General features: G+C 45.2%; 1 protein-coding gene across 3 annotated transcripts; it reads left to right on the top strand.

Moving 5' to 3' along the window:
• Positions 1 to 6,683: 6,683 nt before the first annotated feature.
• LOC129588763 (uncharacterized) lies at positions 6,684 to 17,926 on the top strand. Of its 3 annotated transcripts, none has more exons than XM_055483131.1 (6): positions 6,684 to 7,192; positions 8,235 to 8,304; positions 15,016 to 15,123; positions 15,218 to 15,308; positions 15,467 to 15,688; positions 15,993 to 17,926. In XM_055483131.1, exons 1-6 carry the CDS (start codon positions 6,972 to 6,974, stop codon positions 17,333 to 17,335), a joined length of 2,055 nt encoding a protein of 684 aa, XP_055339106.1. In that variant the 5' UTR covers positions 6,684 to 6,971; the 3' UTR covers positions 17,336 to 17,926. The 3 variants fall into 3 exon arrangements, with proteins under 3 accessions (XP_055339106.1, XP_055339107.1, XP_055339108.1); XM_055483132.1 differs by having other exon boundaries at positions 6,688 to 7,186; XM_055483133.1 differs by having other exon boundaries at positions 6,689 to 7,192; positions 15,016 to 15,117.
• The last annotated feature ends 837 nt before the right edge of the window (positions 17,927 to 18,763 follow it).

Here is an 18,763-nt window from a genome sequence, read left to right as displayed (position 1 = left end):
TCCCGTACAGAATCCGCAGAAAACATTTCCATAATCTGAATGCCCATATTCAAAAGACCGGCGCGGTATTACATTTACTGAGCTCGTTAGGTGAACGAGTGACCGAACTACCGCCACTTTCCAGAGCACACAGCCCACTAAGTGAAAGAGTGACCGAAGTACCACTACTGGCTAGAGCAGAAAGCCCGTGAGGTTAACGAGTGACCGAATTACCGCTATTGTCCAGAGCACATAGCCCGCTAGGTTAATAAGTGACGGAACTACCACCAGCATCTACTGCAAGCATTCTCTAGGTAAAAATTTAGTACCTGGTAGTCTCAGAGTCGAGGGAAAGTTAACAAAAACTTCCTGCTGAGTCAAAGTGACTGCATCTGAGTGCACAAAAAGCCATAAATTCACGTTTCATCTTATCTGCGTTTTAGCGCTATTTTCGGACCATTTTGTTTCGCTGAAGGAATAACGTGTTAACTAAATAGCTGTTCGAAATCATTTGAATAAACCGGCCGTACACTGGAGACCACAAGAAACGCGGAGGCGAAGCCGAGGCTGTTTCTTGTAAGATAATATGGCTACAATCCAGATGTCGAACGTTATGGTCTTGGACAGTACTGGTAGGAAAATGATTTTAATAAATATTACAGTATACCTCCAAAAGCTTATTACAACGGCAACTAGCTATCCACACACATCACGGAAACTAAAGTTTTGCCGGTTCTACGTAAAACAATTTTATGGATAAGCAATTGCAGTATTCATACAACTACAAAATCTACTAATACATTTTCATGTTACGTTACCGGCATCCGCTGAGCAAAAACGGTTAAGCTATCCGCGAGGGCCAACAGAAGGTGATGGTAGCTGATAAAGTCAACTCCTTTCTTAACCTTTGCGCGATGCGCAGCGCAAAAAAAATTTAAAATGTGACGTAAGGACGCATAAGCAAGCAAACAAAAATTCTGGAATGGGTTGCTTCTGTATCTGTAAATATTACAAATCACCAATCAGTTTGTTAATGGCTACGATTGAGCCTACACAATAAAAAGTGATAGCGCCACATCAAGCAAATTACTTAAATCGGGTAAAAGATTTGTCTCAGTTCGCGCAAGAACGAGCAGTGGACAACATCAACTATAGCCAGCTATCTAGTATCTACCAACTGTGCATTGCCTCTGCCAGTTTCTACACTCAGTTTCTCCAAGCCTATTACGGAAGTTAGCCATCGTGACCTTTTTGTTATTTTCCTTGCTCCTAATTTGTTAATTTCATCAAGGTTATCCTTTATCAAAGAAAATGGCAAAGGATCAGAACTGTTAGGGCTCCCAGAAAAGCTATTGGGGAAGCGTATCAACCGTTAATAATTTGAATCGCTGCATGCATGTAGGTTCAGTTTGGTGACATCGGTTGAGCGAGAAGAATAAAACCATGCTCGTGGGAAAAACAGGAGATCAGTTGAAAGATCACTTACTTCATGTATGGTATACACGGTGCGCAACAACTTGACGTAACGGTGTACAAAAAGCCAAGCAAGAATCTGGGATGTCTTGGCAGTTTCTTCGTTGCTATAACCGCGCTTATTGCTGCTCAGACTACAACGAGCGGAAATAAAAACGCGATGTGATCGAGGAAGTCGTGAAAAAGTTTAGACAGCCGTGCAACCCAGCCTACCACTAAGAGAGATGGCTGTACCTAGCTGCGTTATCACGCAATATACCTTCATAGTTCCTACCTGCAGCAGTCGTTAAGGTTTTAACGGTTTCGCTAGGTTAGCTGCACTGCCACACGTAGGTGGCTAGCCACGTTACACGGAACCATACACGGCTTTGTTACCGGTTGCTCGAATGCTTCGAACTCCCACTACCCGCTGCTCGTTTCGACAGCGCATATTAAAAACATTGTATATACAGATACTGAGTAGAATTTTTCAATGGTTTTAATTTAATTTAGAATTTTTATAGTTTTTATCTACAAAAATTACCCTGTATTCTAGAGTACAAACTTAAAATATGCACACGCACCAACGTTCGAAGTGTCTAGCACAGTACGGGTGGAATTTCGATTTATAACAGAGCAATCGAGGCGGCATTACAGACTATAATTACGTATTACATTCGTACTATACTAACGACGTAACGTACTATACTAACGTGAAATGCACGTAATACTGGGCTACACTACACTATTATTATGCCGTGTGAAGCTGGTGGTGTCGCAGCATTAACTTAACTACAGCAAGATGTTGTAGAACAAATTATCGAAAATTGAAGACTTACTGTATGTCTAATACAAAGTTGCAAGAGTGTCCCATATTTCTGTCGTAAAGGTCCAGATACCACGTACGTGTTAAGCACGAAAGTTGCCCTATGAACGACTGGCACTACACTTCGTCTACCACAATGACAAATTCACTTCCCTCCAGATTTAAAGTAACTGTCAAGAAGAAAAATTAATTTAATATATTAGTATCGATAGTTTACAATTCTGATCGATATTTTTTGGCACGCATCAGACATCCTGCAAATGCTGATACAGTTTAACTGTTTAAGCAATGTGGCGTGGCGCGCCGTAGTAAAGAGTTTTTTGTAAATTGCGGGGCACGCTTGTACATATGCATACACGTAATGCAACGATTGATTAATGATAATTTTTTATATAGTCGATTTTGTTTAATCAAATATCTATACGTATTTAATTACTGTATATCTAATAAAAATTCTGGCAAAATTATTTTATGCGTCATCTGTAATAATATATGCGTAATCAGTGGAGAAGTGCGTGAAGATAATTGCATTTGTTGACAAATTACAAAAATTGCCACATCATCTGCACAAAGGAAACAGTAGCAATTAAATTTAACAAAGTAGATGGACGATAACACTGGCGTGCGGAAGTGATTGATTCCATTCGCGCTGGCTGCTGATTAAGCGATTATTCCGAGCATCTGTCGCCGGTCACACCTGACACCGGTGTATGCTATGTATACATAGCTCACGCGCTCGGTGATTGTTCTTCCCGTGATGTTTACCGATTAAGGAGAATACACGGTGGGAGGGGATCGGCGGTGACTATTACATAACCGATAAGCGGCTATAAACGGCGCACGCGCGCGCTACAAAACGGTAAACACCGGCAGACGAGCAAAGGTTCCTTTGTAGAAGAAAATCAATATAATTAGTTAATTACCAGCGCGGAGAACGTGCAGTAATTATTTCTCACAGCGTTGTTTATCGAGGGAAACGCAGCTAACGGCTTCAAGGAAATTATTAGTTGGAAATGGTGCCGCTTGGGAATTTTCTACTGTAGAAGAAATGATCGCGACCGTTGGCTAATTTGTGTTGATCGGTTGTGACATATTGCTCATATACAACACCAACATTCGGCGTAATGAATTACACTGTATTTTTAGCCGTTGCAATTGCCATTCCGGTCGTGCAACGGTTTTGCCTAATTTGTTATAACGGTAAATGTAATTACAAGTGTACACACACTGTGCGTAAATATCCTGACTCACAGACAATTTCCGTTACTGAAAATACACGAATCACCGCACAGCAATAACCCCCTTTGGAAAATGCCTCACGCACGCCAAAGCAGCATCTAACTCGTATTTTTAGCCGCGAGTTATACGGAGCACTTTCAGACGCGAATTAATTCCGACAGACTAATGTTGTATACGGGCTTACGCGCGCTCTGTATAGTCTGAACACCAGCATCCATGTATACACACACATGACACAACAATTCGCCGTAATCGTCGCCGGTCCCTGGTCGACCTTCAGCCGCGCTGTGGCGTTATCACACAACTGGCCAAGGTCACACCAAAGTCAGACACTTTATATGAATGTTGGCGAGCCGTCAGCGGGTACATGTGTTTACGGGCCGCGTTGTCGTATGGGTAACAGCGACGATTATTAAAAATACTCACTCGTCTCAATTGCAAAAATGGGTACATGCACACTTGTCGCGTCTCACGTGCCCCGATCATGTTGCGCGACAAACAGCCGAGCGGAAAACCGCTTCGCCAGTCTCGAACTTGCAGGTACTTTGATTAATTTATGTACAGTGTTGTGTGCTGTATGCGTGGAGTGTACATGACAAAAATTGTATACACGTTTATACGCACTTGATGAATAAATCGTTTACTTGGTAAGACACTCGGGTTTCCACCGCAACTTTGTTGTTGTTGCGTAAAACTTAAAACGGAACACGCGGTATCGCGAGGAATATTTGTCTGATTAGATATGTTGAGTAAAATTATTATGGTGGAAAATTTGTTACATCGAATCGGCACTAACAGGATGAACTGTAACAATATGATTACTTGGAATGATGAACAGTACATTAACGGCTTCAAATTTCCACGGGCGTTTTAAAATTCAAGTAGCAATTTCCTAGAAACAGTAACCAAATTTTGATACAGGTTTATATTGGACGAAAAGATGTGCACGGTCGTTTAAGCGTGCATTAAAAAAATGGTAATTAAATTTCTTATAAACCATGTAGTATTTTATTGAACAAAACCAACACAAAAATGTCGGAAGAAAATCCACTTGAACTAAAACTGAATTACGTCAGACCAACGACTCGCAGTTGAACGCGTTTCTGCGGCGAAATGCAAATGTGGTTATACGGTCGTATAATTGCTGCGACCGGGGCGTTTTTTGCATATAAGGGCCATGCGTCAGCGCCCGGATTCGGCGGAAGTGGGCGCGTTGTCAACAATTTCCCCGCGCTGCACTTGATTAGTAAATCAGCAAAAGCGGACGAGAGCTCGGCATACAACGCGATAAAACACAGTGGGAGAATTTTGCCGGGTAAACTTTTTTCCCGGCGCGAGCGCTTTCACAGACGTGCTGCGTTTTTCAAGGTCTGTGCCGGCAATATCAATGCGCGGGCCCAATCGCGCTGGACGGATCGATTTTTGCCTCGAAATGCGGGGAAAACATTCCAGACGGCTCTGTGCGTGATCCGCTTTGCTGGAATAGGCCGAAAGCGGAAAAAGAGAGCCAAGGGAAAAAAACTAGTTCAACGCCAGCACATCTGCGACGCGTTTGCGCTCGCGAGCCGATATGTCGCGAGTGAGAGCTGGCCGCTATCTATAATTAGTGCCGCGGCATTGTTATCATTCTTTGACGTCTTTCCGGCGCTCGATTAGAGGTTCTCGCTCCACTAACAACCATGGAGAAATTAATGACTGTCTGTACTATTTTTAAAATTTACTGAACTGACTACCGTAAGAGAGGCTTTAATTTTAGAAATAATTATATCAAATCCGAACCATTAATATTATTTATTTGGTTTTCGAAAGCAGTGCTAGAAAATTTATTGTCGGTTTCTTTCTTAATACCGAATAAAAACTACCTGGTAAAAAAAATTCAGATTTTTTACGCCATAAACAAACAAGGTTTAAAAAAAACAATGCAGCAATGATAACATGGAAATCACGGTCCCTTCCCATGTTAATTGGGACAAATTCTTCATTTGATCATGTTTGTTGAGCGAAGCTCGCCTTGCACATATTGAGAAATTAAAATAACATGGAAATAAAATAATACATAATCATAGTACATACTCATAATTAATAAAAAAAATACATAATCATGTATTATAACTAGTCATGTATTAATAACTGCATTATTGTCAGTTGCAGTTAGTGTTGTTGCTGTTGCGGTTAATGCTGATCAAAGCGGAAATACATTAAAACAGTATTCAAGTCTAATAAAATCTGAACGAAGTCTTAGTCAATTATTTTTAAAATTACTCATTTCGTTTTGATTAGAGCAAGGTTTCTAACCAAAATCTTTCTTTTCCATGATGCATAAAATCGAGCTTCATAATAGTTTTTATGACGCAGTAACTGATTTTATTAATGAATGAGTACAAGTTTTTTTTGAATCGTCGAGGTTTTTATGACGTGAAATGCCATCCGGGAGTATAAGTTAATTAGCCGCTAAGGGCGGTTGACACTGCGACGCCACTGCATGTTTTTCCACCACCGACTGCAGTATTACTAACGGAGCCCGTTCAATTAAAAACTTTTCGTTCTTGTCAGCTCGCAGCGCAATTTTTTCTGCTTTTCTCAAGCCGTTTGTCAGTCACAGAACCTTCTCTGCGCCAGTCATGCACAACGGGCAATCTCGCACAGCAATCTTTCCTTTTAGAATTTTTGTATCGATTCTAAAGCTAACCCCGGCCCGAACAATTGATCATGACCAGTACAGCAGACACACGGTGCACACGAGTGCACAAAAAACTCGCCCCGGCAAAAATCTATATCATGGCTGTCATTCACGCGATTATCGCCAGTCGTACGAGCGCAGCAGCGCCATAGTTCACATTGAGGCCAATCGATAAAGCCCGTCTGCTGATACTGAACGCGCTATATGACCGCATTTGAGCGGGTGTATTATTTTCCCTCTCTCTCTGGTCTGTTTCTCGGTTGATCTGTCTGCCGAGCAAGCGATACAGCAGCACGCGTTTACTCACGTACGTGCTGCCATTTTCTCACACACACCGAGGAAACTCAGTCAGTGGAACCAACGAGATTGTACGACCGCAACAGCAGCACAGCACGTGCCCCAGCCGGCTTTCGATCTGTGGCACTCGCCTGACTGCCACAACGCGCACTGTGTACCAAGCGCCTCGTACAAGCACCCTGTATTCGACCCCGCGACCAATCAGTACCGCTCCAACGTTGTCTGCTGCAACAACACACGTAAGTACGCACTCAACACACACACACAACGCTCAAACAGCAGCGGCCTCTCACACAACCAACCCCACACAGCATTCTTCATTTCGAGGCGATTAAGTAACTCTGGCATATTCCGACAAACACAGCACCGAAGTAGAAAATATAGCGGAAACTCAGGACGTATTATGTACAGGCGAGCGGTTTTCTGGATGACCACGGGAGAATCATAAACCTGAATCTTGTGTGTGCTGATTGAGTGTACAAGTGTATTGTATAATCGATGATGTCAGTGTCGGGCGCGGTGGATTATGGGAATGTACTGCAGATGCGCGCTGGGCCCGCACTCACGGTCTCCACCGCTTCCATGCTGCACCACCACCCGCTGCAGTCCGGGGCCGCCACGGCGCCCCTGCAGTTTGCCGCGTGGGAGACCCGCGAGTCCAGTCCGCTGAGTGAGGACGCCTCCGGCCAGCTCAAGGATCCCAACATGGAGCGGTATGTGTACGTCGCAATAAATCACACTAAAGTCTTACGTTGTCTGTGAGATGACGTCAGGGTTACTTGGCATTCGGGCGACCGTACGCGGAAAGTTCAAAACGCATAAACCTGATCTATCTAATGAGGTTTTTACGCAGAAAGTTCAAAACCTGATATATGGGGTTTTTAATCGCGATTCCCGGAAAGGCGCAACATGTTTACGGTGATGGGTTGTCCTGATTACGCTTAATTGATCAGGCAGTCAGTTTAGTTGTGACTTAATTATTCTTTCAACCGCGGCAAGTTTCCAGTAACAGGTCCAAAGAGCAAAGATTGTGGAGTGTGTGTACGTGTGAATGGGAATATTATTTAATTTCTGTTGAAGGCAGAGAAAATCGGTTAGGTTAGCCAAAAGTCACAGGCGTTACAAGTGTTATTACGCAGTTCCGTTCTGGAAATTGTTTGTTGTTTTGTGGCTGTGGCTCGAATGAAGTGGGCGTTTGTGTCATATAGTGGCAGTGAGCCGCTAAACAGCAGCCGGAAAAGCATTATACACTTCGTATATACTCACACGTATTCGGCCATCTCATGATCAGGCGCAGCCAGCAAGTCCAGATTGTGGGCATTGCATAACGGTCATGCTTGAGAAAAGAATGCCGGCAATTTGTTTTGGCGCTGGTGTGAAGAAAGCGCGAGCGCGCGCGTGGAAATTATTCTAACAAGTTTTTTTACGGTGTGCCGACATTTGCCGGACAATGACAATGGCAGAGAATTGATGCGGACGCTCTCGTCGTGGCCGGTATGGCGGCGCAAAAATTCTTCTGCCAGTGTTGTGCAGCGTTTCATAACCACGGCGTTAATTCACGGTGTTTACCTGGCACATGCAACACACGTCGCGTATATGCTACACAGAGAATAAGAGAATCATTATGGTTACGTAGTCCGTTCTGACCAGCATGAAAATTGTTGGTGCCGTATCGCTGCCAAGTAACGCTCTCTCACACTCTCACACACAGCAGCTACTCACAATTCAACACACATATACAACAACCGTTGCATTTTTCAGAACGTTGAACTTTTCCACATCGCCGCATGACGACGAGTATGGATACGGGAAAAAGAAGACGGCGCCACGGGTGAGTCTATATTGTCTCGAAAAAACTGATCAGAAAACTATGGTTTGGTAATTAGTCAGTTGAAAAAAAGTGCCGCGAGGGAATTGTGTGCGACTTGTAAAACATTTTCCCACCGTACAACGCCCATCAGCAGCATGCTTCATTATTACATAAAGTGTTTTGCACTTATCTTTCCGCTCTCTCTCTCTGAATCGCTTCTCCGACTAAGCGCCGGTAAAAGTGCCGCCGTAAGCGGAAAATGAGAAAAACGTGAAACGCTCCCCAACCGCCGCCCTTGAGCGGACGACCCCGGCTGTAATTTGTTTGCCGCGTTTATTGGGCCAATTTTTTCTCTTCCCTTCTACCTTGGTGCATCCTTGTTGTCTCGGTGGAATTACACTGAGCTTTACCGCTAAGCTGTTCTATCGCCGTATTGATGACGCAGAAATCGACCCGGATCCCAGTGTAATCCCGGGTGCACGTGCCGTTTCGGGGAATTCAGCGCTGCATACTGCTGTGCAGGCAAACGTATATATTTTCCCTCTTTGCGCGGCCGCACCTTCACCGTACATACGCGCATCCTCTCCAGCCGCGGCATTGATCTGCCCCGGCTTAAAAGGGGAATAATTGCCGGGAGACCGGTTTTGCTCCGGTGTAATTTTTCTCCCGAGCGGCCAGTATATGTGCGCACTGCCCTCCATAACGATCAATACTATTTATCGGTGCGCACGTGTGGTTTTACGTGTGGGCAATTAACGAAAATCCGCCGTTGATCGGCGTCATCCTATACCATGGTGCAAAAGGTTTCCCGGGAATTTTCGCATGGTCGACTAGAAGATGGGCTATTGTTTGATCCCGGGACATGTGCCGTCTTTTACAGTCGGTTTCATTTCCGCTCATTAGAGGCCCGCTGACGTAGAGGCGTGTGTGCTGGAAAAGGCAGTTGATCATTAGTTTGTCTGTAGCTTTAACTGCCACGCCGGAAGCGGCAAATTACATTCCATTAGGGGAAAATGATGGCCGGTAAAAATAGCAACTCGGCCGGAAGAGTGCGCACTGTGCCGTTTGGATTAAAGATCCGAGCAGAGTTATGCAAGATTCGCCAAATTGTCGATTTTTTCTTAGGTTTCTTAGGTTTCTTAGAAGAAAATTCGCCGATTTTGTTACTTTACTTAGGTTTTTAATATTTCTAAGAGAATATTCTTTTATATGGCTGATTTATATTTTTTATTAGGCTTCTAATATTCCTCGAAGAAGATTAATTAAAAACTGCAGAGTTTCTAATTTTTTTCAGGGTTCTTAGATTCATTAAAATTGTCGACATCTGCTTTTTAATCTTAGATTTCTTAGATTTCTAAGAAATATTATGCACTTAAAATGCGGGCGACACAAAATTACGCAAGGCGATTATATCACATGCCGCGCGCTCACGGTCAGTTGCGTGCTATTACGTAAACGCGTGATGGTCCCCTTCAGCCGGGCCGCCTGACCATGGCATTGGTCGGCAAAGGGGCTTAAACAAACGGGCCACTCAAGGTCTGCCTTGAACGCGGCCTCACACATCATACGCATGTTCACGGTCAGATTCCGTGGCTGCCTGCCTGTGTGTGTGGACGGATCTTGTGTGTGTATACGTGTGATTATTGTCTGACACCATAAGCCAGCCACTGTGGAGAACAATGCGCCGCTCTCTGATGTAATCGCTGGCTATTCAGAGCGCGCCGCATACAGTAGCCGCATCATGCGGATGGTGTTGCGTGGATATGGGGGCCAACCTTGTGCGTCTACTCATGCGCGCCCGATTGCCGGCATGCTGCAACATCTGTAGCGTCAGCTCAGAGAGCCGATTACCGCACACAGCTGGTGTGAGCCCTTCAGGTGACCTCGATTTGCTACTGTTTACTCACTCAGCCGAGCTGTCGTATGACCAACACTCCATATAGGCTCTCTCTCGCTCGATGTGGCCGTTTTTAAAATTGGATTAATCCGTCTGAGAAACGCAACTGACACATTGCCGTAGTCGAACATATTACTTCATTTTTGTATGAAACTTGGCAGAAGGAAATTCTTATAAGATACCGCAAAATTTTGAAACCACTTAATAGATTTTTTAATACTACAATTTATTAGTAAAACGTAGGTGCTACGTTTTTAACGCATAATTGCGCACGCACATATTGAACTTTCTTAAGTTTCTTTGGTTTCTCAGGTTTTCCTATGTTTCCTTGAACTGGAAACCGATTATAATTTTTTACAGTTCCACATAATTATTACTTGCCTACTTGGTAATAAAGGTTATCTCACTATGATAATCAACCTACTTAAAATCAAATTCAACAAAATTTGCCGGCATAACCATTTGCCTGCCTTTCTAATAAATTTATTTATTTATTTAATAATTCGGGATTGGGTCAGCAACAGCAGTGACATTGAAAGTAGGTTGAGTATCCGATTAAACAATAGTCTCCCGGTGCATGTCGGTCTTCGGACGCCGACGCGCACCGTCAACGCTTATTGCGGTGTTAGGTAGACGCGCACACTCCAACTCCCGGCGCCGCATTTAAACCCGGGCGCGGCCTCGTTCCCGGTATCAAACGGGGATAAAATAAAAGTGGGAGCGCGAGAGTGCGCAGTTAGATGGTGTTTGTTCGTGCTCGACCGAGGGCGAACAGGCATCAATCAGCGCCGGAGCTAAAACCAGGCTGGGCGCCTTAATTGCTCTCTTCCCTCTTTCTCTCTCCCCGCTCCAAATCCTGGCCGTTATAGCGCGCCACCCGGCGTCTGGCGGCGACTGATCATGGCGGGATCGATCGTGCGATGTTGCGCGCGCGCGAGTTCAGTCTGTTCTAACCGCGGTGAAATGGGTCATTTTGGGGCGGACGTGCGTCCGTTTGCCCGTGGTGCCAGTGTATGTAATATACCGCTACTCGTGTGCCAATGTTTTTGGGTCATGTCAGCTCTGTCGGCGTTTTTCTCTCTCTCTCTATGTCTTTCTCATGCTCAATTTTTTATTATTTTTCCACTCTTTTCAGAGTGAGTGTTTTCGCAGTGAGAGGGAGAGAGTGTTGTGTGTGTGCAGCTCTTGGCCTATTTCGTAATCAGGCAGCCGCGCGCTCGCGCGGAGATATGACGCGGCGTTTATTTGTAGTGCTCTGTAAATATTTCCCGCCGTTAAACGTTCTGTTTCGCCATTTTTACTGCTCTATATTCTGCGCCGCTGTGGAGCTCGGCTAACGGCTTATGTAATACACCACCGCCATCAACGCCATCTTTTAACGCCATTATAAAAATATAATATCCGTCCGCCATTAGTGCGGGCGCGCTATGTGTGTACTTTAATAATTGACCATTTACCTTTCGAGTTATTCCCGCGCTGCACCCCGATTTCATCCCGATTTTAAAAATTACAATCAACCATAAAACCACTCAATTTCCTACAAAACAAAAATCTTTCACTAAATAATTGTTTTCTTCTAAACTTGTAAAATTGTAAATTTTCTTAAAAGCACTGAAAACAATTTATATGAATTTCTGTTATAATAGCATACAATAAAAATAGTCCCGATTTTATTCCAGTTTAACAAATTCTTAATCATCAACCAAAGTATCCAAAATTCCTCAAAAAACGTACATATTTAATTAATAATTTGTAATTCTGTTTAATGGTGTCGCATTAGTTTATTTAAAGTGTAAGAAATATTTTATACGAATTTCTTTGGATTCTCAACGAGTCGAAGGAAATAATTGCTGCCCTTTCGGTGCAGTCACATTTCCGTTAATTATATTACTGCGCCCGGCGCGCGTGCAGCACATGACCCGAGTATTTAATTTGAACTCCTGTGAATTACCGCCGATAATGCCATTTTCTCCAGTTCCCAACGGAACCGGTATTGTGCTGGGCCCACGTGAACCTCCCTTCATACACTAGCAGCGCCCGCATCGATCTAATCAACCTTAAAGCTGAACTTTATACACCGCCCGCTGATTGTTTTTGCACCACGCGCGATCCTTAATAAATACCCCCACAACTCCCGGAAAAACCAGGCTCTTTTTCCCGTGAGCTCATTTCCGGGAGAGCACTGCCTGCATTTTCCGTAAACAGGCAGAGAAAAAGTCTTCACACGAAAAGCCCGGGTTTTTTCGCTGGTAAAGCGGCTTTTCTCCCGGTTGCGTGCGTGCGCGTGATCCCATTGATCACTCAGAAAAAGGAAGAGAGAGGGAAAAAACGGGATCGATTAGGGAATGTGCGTCAGCGTGCGCGCGCGTCCTTGTTTGTCTGCTCCTGCGGCTTGAACGGATAGAACGAGCGAGCGCTCGGGAAACGTGCAAACCCGGGTATCCGCTGATTAGCCGTGCACTGTGATGACGCAGGCGCTTGTTTACGCCAAATGGGATTTAATGGCAGAGGGATGACTGGCAGCCATATATGCGTGGTGTACATGACAGTGCGCGGATTTATGTTTTATATGTATAATTATACCGGACCGTTTCGTCTGCACTTTACAGTATGCCGGGGTTTGTTTTTCTCGCTTCTGGTTTTCGCCGAATTCTGTTGCGAGCACATGGCGCTGCTTTGACTCGGTTGGAAGGTACTTGACCGAAGTTCAGTAGTGTGTGTGTGTGTGCGTTATGTCATAGCGCCTGCCAACAGCGCGTTTGTGTGCCAAAGCGTTTTGGTTATGCAACGGCTAGTTGTGTGTTTAAACTGGGTATGAATGCGTGTGTGTGTGTGGCGACACAGCGTAATCGGCTACTTTGTAAAGCGGCGTAAAGGAGGGGCGTGTTATGATGGGAACCACGGCCCATCCAAATTGTGATGGTCATCATTAGCGCTGCACGAAGCCACTTCAGCGAGAGAAAAAAACGAGGCAGATTTCTGAATAAAAATTTAACGACTCATCGATCAATAAAAACAGCCGCCACACTATTATATATTTTTATTAAAGACTAAAAACACCTCCAGAAAAAATTTAAATCAAATTAATAATATCAACGACACATTGAATAAAATTAAAGAAAAAATGATTTTTAGTATACGTATAAAACTTTTTTATAGTATTTTTATATCTGAGTTTTTTTTGCACGAAAAAAACGGATGTACGGAAATTATAATCTTTTCAAACTAGTGATTTACTTCTTGGCTTCGATGCGTTGAACGATTGACGGATCTGCAACGCAAGATATCGGCAAACTTAGCCGGAAAAACGGAATCGGAAACCCGAGAAAAATTGTCGGTTTAAAGCGGGCGCTGACGCAATAAGTGGCGCGGATTACATAAGACCGCGGCGCCGAGGCCAAACGCCGCAGCGGTCACACACAATGTCCTTCAGTGACCCTGTTGGGCGGTCAAGCCGGCGTGTACATGCACACAGTACTACACACACGCAGCCGTCCGTGATTGATCACGTTTTCGACAGCGCCGCTGCGTTTACCGAGCGGTCAGTGCCGATCACGTCCCCATCACACGCTGCGCCCGGCTGATGCCGGCGTGTACAGGGCGCTATATGTACTGTACTGTGTACACGGCGTTTGTACTGTACAAAATTTAATGTACATTGTACAGACGTCATTTGTATCACATTCTGCTGAGTACGGCGGATAAGTTCTCAACCGGACGTGTATCGATTGTGTCGTGTTGTGTTCCGCTTTCAAGTGGGCATCACGTGGTGCTAGGCGGTGAAACCGGGCGAAGGGTCCTCTCGTGAAAAAACTGCAGCGTTTTCTTACGTAAACACCGCGTGCGTGTTTTGGTGCTTTGTATACGCCAAAACACCGACCGAAGTGCGGTTCCGTGTTCCGTTCCAGGATTTTCTGATTTACCGAAGCGCGTTTTTGCGTGTACAGAGAAAAATTGCTTTTTTAAAAATAATTAATTATTAGAATAAATAAAAAATTATTTCTGTGAAATTTCCGAAATGACCCTTGAAATAATTTAGTTCCTACGAGTAGTAAAATTTAATTTAATTAAAAAAGTTAACCTGAGCCGGTATTGCTTGCCGAAATTATAAAAAATATATTCGAATAAAAATAAAAAGTTACTGGAATACATAACAGATTCAATAGATTTTATGTTAATTTATGAAATGCAGTAGTAACACTTTACGATTTAATCAAATTAAATACTTAATTAAAATATCGCAGAAGAAATTCAGTTTCTGCTGTGTAATCTATTTTCACGCCGGCGTTTCCTGTCGAAATCGTGGAAAACAAAACAAATTGCGCATCCAGGTCGAAATTAAATATTTATCGTGTGTACGATATTGCAACGTGGTGTTTAGAATGAAAATATTGCGTGTTACGTACACAACAATCAGCCGGCATCCTCTGGCCGCTATGACGTGCAGCGTGTTGTTGCACGGGGCATTTTCCGACGGGTACCGCGTGCGCCGATGACATCACCACACAATCACAATGTACAATTGTATCGCAAGGCAGTACATGTCAACAATGCGTCAGCCGTTGTGCGACAGCGGAAATGACTCGCGTTTCCCCGTGATCACACACCCTGTGTATTGACTATGGGATATACGAATTACCGAGTCCCGGGTTAAAAATAATCCCCCGTTAATCGCTCCGCCGGCACCGTGCTTAAATTAGGCTAATTGGACGCGGCCGCTGCGTTGATTACGCGGCCGTGTACAGTATATATATAAACATCCGTGACCGTTGCACTCGCAGCGTGCGTCAATTACACCCGGCAATCGAGATGAGTGTTGTGTTGTTCCATTGCAGGATCCCATGTCCCATCGGATTATCGAGAAACGCCGGCGGGATCGGATGAACAACTGTCTGGCTGATCTCAGCCGGTTGATACCGTCGTCCTACCTGCGCAAGGTACGTGTACGTATTCATCGGCAACCCTAGTGTTTTTCCAATAGTTAAATTTCGAATTATTTGAAAGCTGATTTTTAACGGATGCTTTTTTGCTGGATAGGGTCGCGGGCGGATTGAGAAGACGGAGATTATTGAAATGGCCATTAAGCATATCCGCTATCTCCAAAGCAAGCTTCCATCGCGATTTCAAAGTGAGTGCGGCTACCATGATTTAATTATATTTTTTTTATTGATTTTTTCTATATGATTTTCAGTTGAATTAGTATATTTTTTCTGTGTTGTTTTTATTTTTATTTAATTTTGTTTATTATTGTTTGTTTATGTATTTATGGGTATTTTGTGATTACAGCGGATGTGGAGCACGTGAGTCCCTCGGAATCTCCGACGCCCGAGAGCAAAGACAACACCGGCAGCAGCACCAGTCGCAGCTACGCCGAAGGCTACAAGGACTGCTTCGTGGAGTTACTGCAGTTCCTGGTTGATGTCGAAGGCTTCTTCGTCGGGGAGGGCCTGTGCAGCCGGCTCCTCAACCACACCCAGAACGCCCTCGACCGAATGGGCCACGATATAGGTAAGCCGCTACTTCCGGTCACCATTAATTAATATTATCAAAATAATTATTATTCTTATTGGTAGTACATATACAATTTTTACTTTTTAATTTAAATATCAGGGTAAAATAAAGCGTATAAAACAAAAACTGATTATTTTAATAAGTACGTCTGTTTGTTATTACGATATTTAATATTATGTTAACCGAATGCACTGTATTTTACTACAGTAGGCCACTGGAAAATCCTAAAGAAAGATTTGGGTTAATTTTATGAAATAATAGTAAAATCAATGACATCGTGACAGCCGCTATCTTTTGGCAGATTTAAGGGAACACCTCCCACCGGACCTTCTGCAGCCGCTCACCAAAAGCCGTCGCGATTCCTCCATCGAGAGCGAAGCCCGTATCGGGCACTTACATCACCACCACCACCGCGGCAGCCAAAAACTGGAGGTCACCCCGCTTATCAACGGCCACCGCCCGCGGGCGCTCTCCCAGTCGGACATCCGCGGTATCCGCATTACCAGCGACTACGATTCGGAGGCGGAGATGCACGCTTCCGGCGGCAGCAACAGTCCTAACTCCTCCGGGAACAGCGGCAACTCGCAGAGCAAAGGTGGCGACGCGGAGTCGGCCGCCTCCAGCCAGCTGAAGGAGATGCTGCAGAGCCCCTTCCACACGTGGGGCCGCAATTACCGCCCGGTGGGCGGGCAGCAGGACGCCGCCGACGGGAAGACCGAGCCGGCCAGCTCTACCGCGGCCGTCCGCAGCGCCTCCCCGACGTCCACATCCGCCAAAGACACCACCGACGCCAAAGAAGGAGCCCCGTACAGCTTCAAACGGACCATCAAGGAGCGCTTCAAGGAGGAGCTGCGCCGCACCAGCGACCCCGAGATCAAAGTGGAGGAGAGCCCGATACTGTTGGGCAAACGGCGCCCTGATTCCCGTTCCTCCGGATCCAACGAGAGCATCGACCGCGAAGGCTCCTTCGACTCCTTCCCTGCCGACTTCGTGGCCACCGCCCACAAGCGGCGGGCCTCCGGGTCGCCGGCCGTCACCTCCTCCTCGACGGTGCCCATCTTCGCGCTGCATTCCTCCGGGGCCTACTACGTCCCGTCGTCCCTGGCCACCCACCTCATCGAGTTCGAGCCGGACGCCAAGGTCGGTCCGCATTCCATCTGCCACCCGGTGACCATCAACGTCAACTTCTCGGTTACGGCCACCACCCACAGCGGTCCCAAGCCCACCTCCACCAGCACCCCCAACCTCCACCCGTCATCGGCGGCCGCCGGACCCGTCCCGACCTTCCCGCGGCCCATGTTTCTGACCCCCCAGCAGGCGGCGGCTTCCTTCCTGCAGACCCCGCTACCGTTCGTCCCCGGGAGCACCGTCGGCTCGCTGCCCTTCATCTGCCAGGTCCCGGGCGCCGTGCAGCACAACGCCACGGTCATCCAGTCGGCCACCTCCGGCGGGAACATGGTGATGCGGCGCGGCTCCCTGCCGGTGACCCCGGCCAGCCACCACAAGGAGCCAGTGCTGGCGCCCATCCACTACGCGTTCCCCACCTCCCACAACCATCCTCCGGGGCCGCCGCCCACGGGCGGGAACACCACCCGCACCTCGCCCCACATCCTTAATCTGTCGCAGCCGCATTCGCGGTTGTAGCCACCACCCTTGCGATGGTGACCTTAAACACGCGGGAATGCAGCGGACGTGCGTAACGTCAAAATGAGTGTCGGTGTATAGTGTGTACAATTCTGTGTGTATTATAGTTGAGTTTTTAATTAACTATCCGTGACAGTGCACAATGTGTTTTTTTTCTTACACAAAACAAAACACTGGCTGTTGTGTTTCCTCGGTTCTCCTGTTTTTACTTTTTGATTGATTATTGGTTTTTTTCTCTGTGTCCGGTCGCGTCCCTCTCCCTGTTGTGAAATATTACGGCAAACGTGGTTTTAATCGTTTTGTTTTTGTAATTTTTCTTTTTCCGGGAGGATCCGCGGTTTTTTGATTTTCTGTTTCCAGAGACCTTTCTCTCACTCTCGACGGAGACCGTCTTTTGTTTGTTTTAGCTGTCGCTGTACAGTGTCGTTTGCTCTATTTATTGCTTTTGGGGACTGTTTTTATTTGTTTCTTCTATGAGGAGATTCTGTGGCATATAGTTTTCTTTCTTATATAATTACGAGGTATCTGTTATCCAGATATTCTATGAGATGTAGCGGTTAAAAATAATGATCACTATCAGCGACGCCGGTGCTTGATGCAATGCTTTAAGCAGAGATTTTCAATTTTTCAGTCGGACTCATAGACTCCACAGTAATTTAAAGAAAAACAGAATTTTTTAACATGCAACCATCGCAATCACGTCAGCGGCTGTATAAATGAACAATTTTTTGTATATAAATGAGCAAAGTTTCAGCAGCAGGTTCCCGTAAAGCACGAAAGAACTGTTTCCAGTGCTTTCTGGTCTGGATTCGGCAAAACAAAGAAACCTGCTTCCGGTACGTGCAGTTCGCGTGGACGATCTTGCAGTTTCTATCAGATACTCTTTGAAATGTGAAAGAACATTAGGGAGCTTGGGACACATACTGTTATAATTATCATTGCTAAGTTTTTTTGGCTCACAGAGATGATGAATAGCCCCATACCATTTTGCAAAAATTTGGTTTATTAAACTGTAAAATACTATTACTCACCCCCAAATGCATCGTTCGATTCACACGTATAAAGGATGCAATCTCGGATCCGAAGAATTGGTAGCGTTGTAGAAGAAATCGGTGAACTGGGCGAGCCTTTTTCCGGTGTAGTTGGTTTGCTGAGCTAAGGCTGTTGTCTGTTTATCTGAGTCCTTGGTTAGCATCATCGCCGCCGTAAAGTTACAGATAGCAACCAGAGCCTAAGAAATTAAACCGTAATTTAAATTTATCAGACGCTAGGTATTTATTTACCATGGCTTTCACGTGCGAAGGTTATCAGGTCAGTGTTAACTTTATTAAAGTGCGTCTAACGTTCCGCTGACGTCTGCCTGGGCGTGGGAAGTAAAGACTACGTAAAACTACATACTACATAATAGTATTTCTGTACATTACATAT

The sequence above is a fragment of the Paramacrobiotus metropolitanus genome, unplaced genomic scaffold (assembly GCF_019649055.1).
Source record: "Paramacrobiotus metropolitanus isolate TYO unplaced genomic scaffold, Prichtersi_v1.0 Parri_scaffold0000031, whole genome shotgun sequence".
Lineage (NCBI taxonomy): Eukaryota > Metazoa > Tardigrada > Eutardigrada > Parachela > Macrobiotidae > Paramacrobiotus > Paramacrobiotus metropolitanus.
Note: the sequence above shows the minus strand (reverse complement) of the source record. Positions and strands in the feature narration are given on the sequence as shown.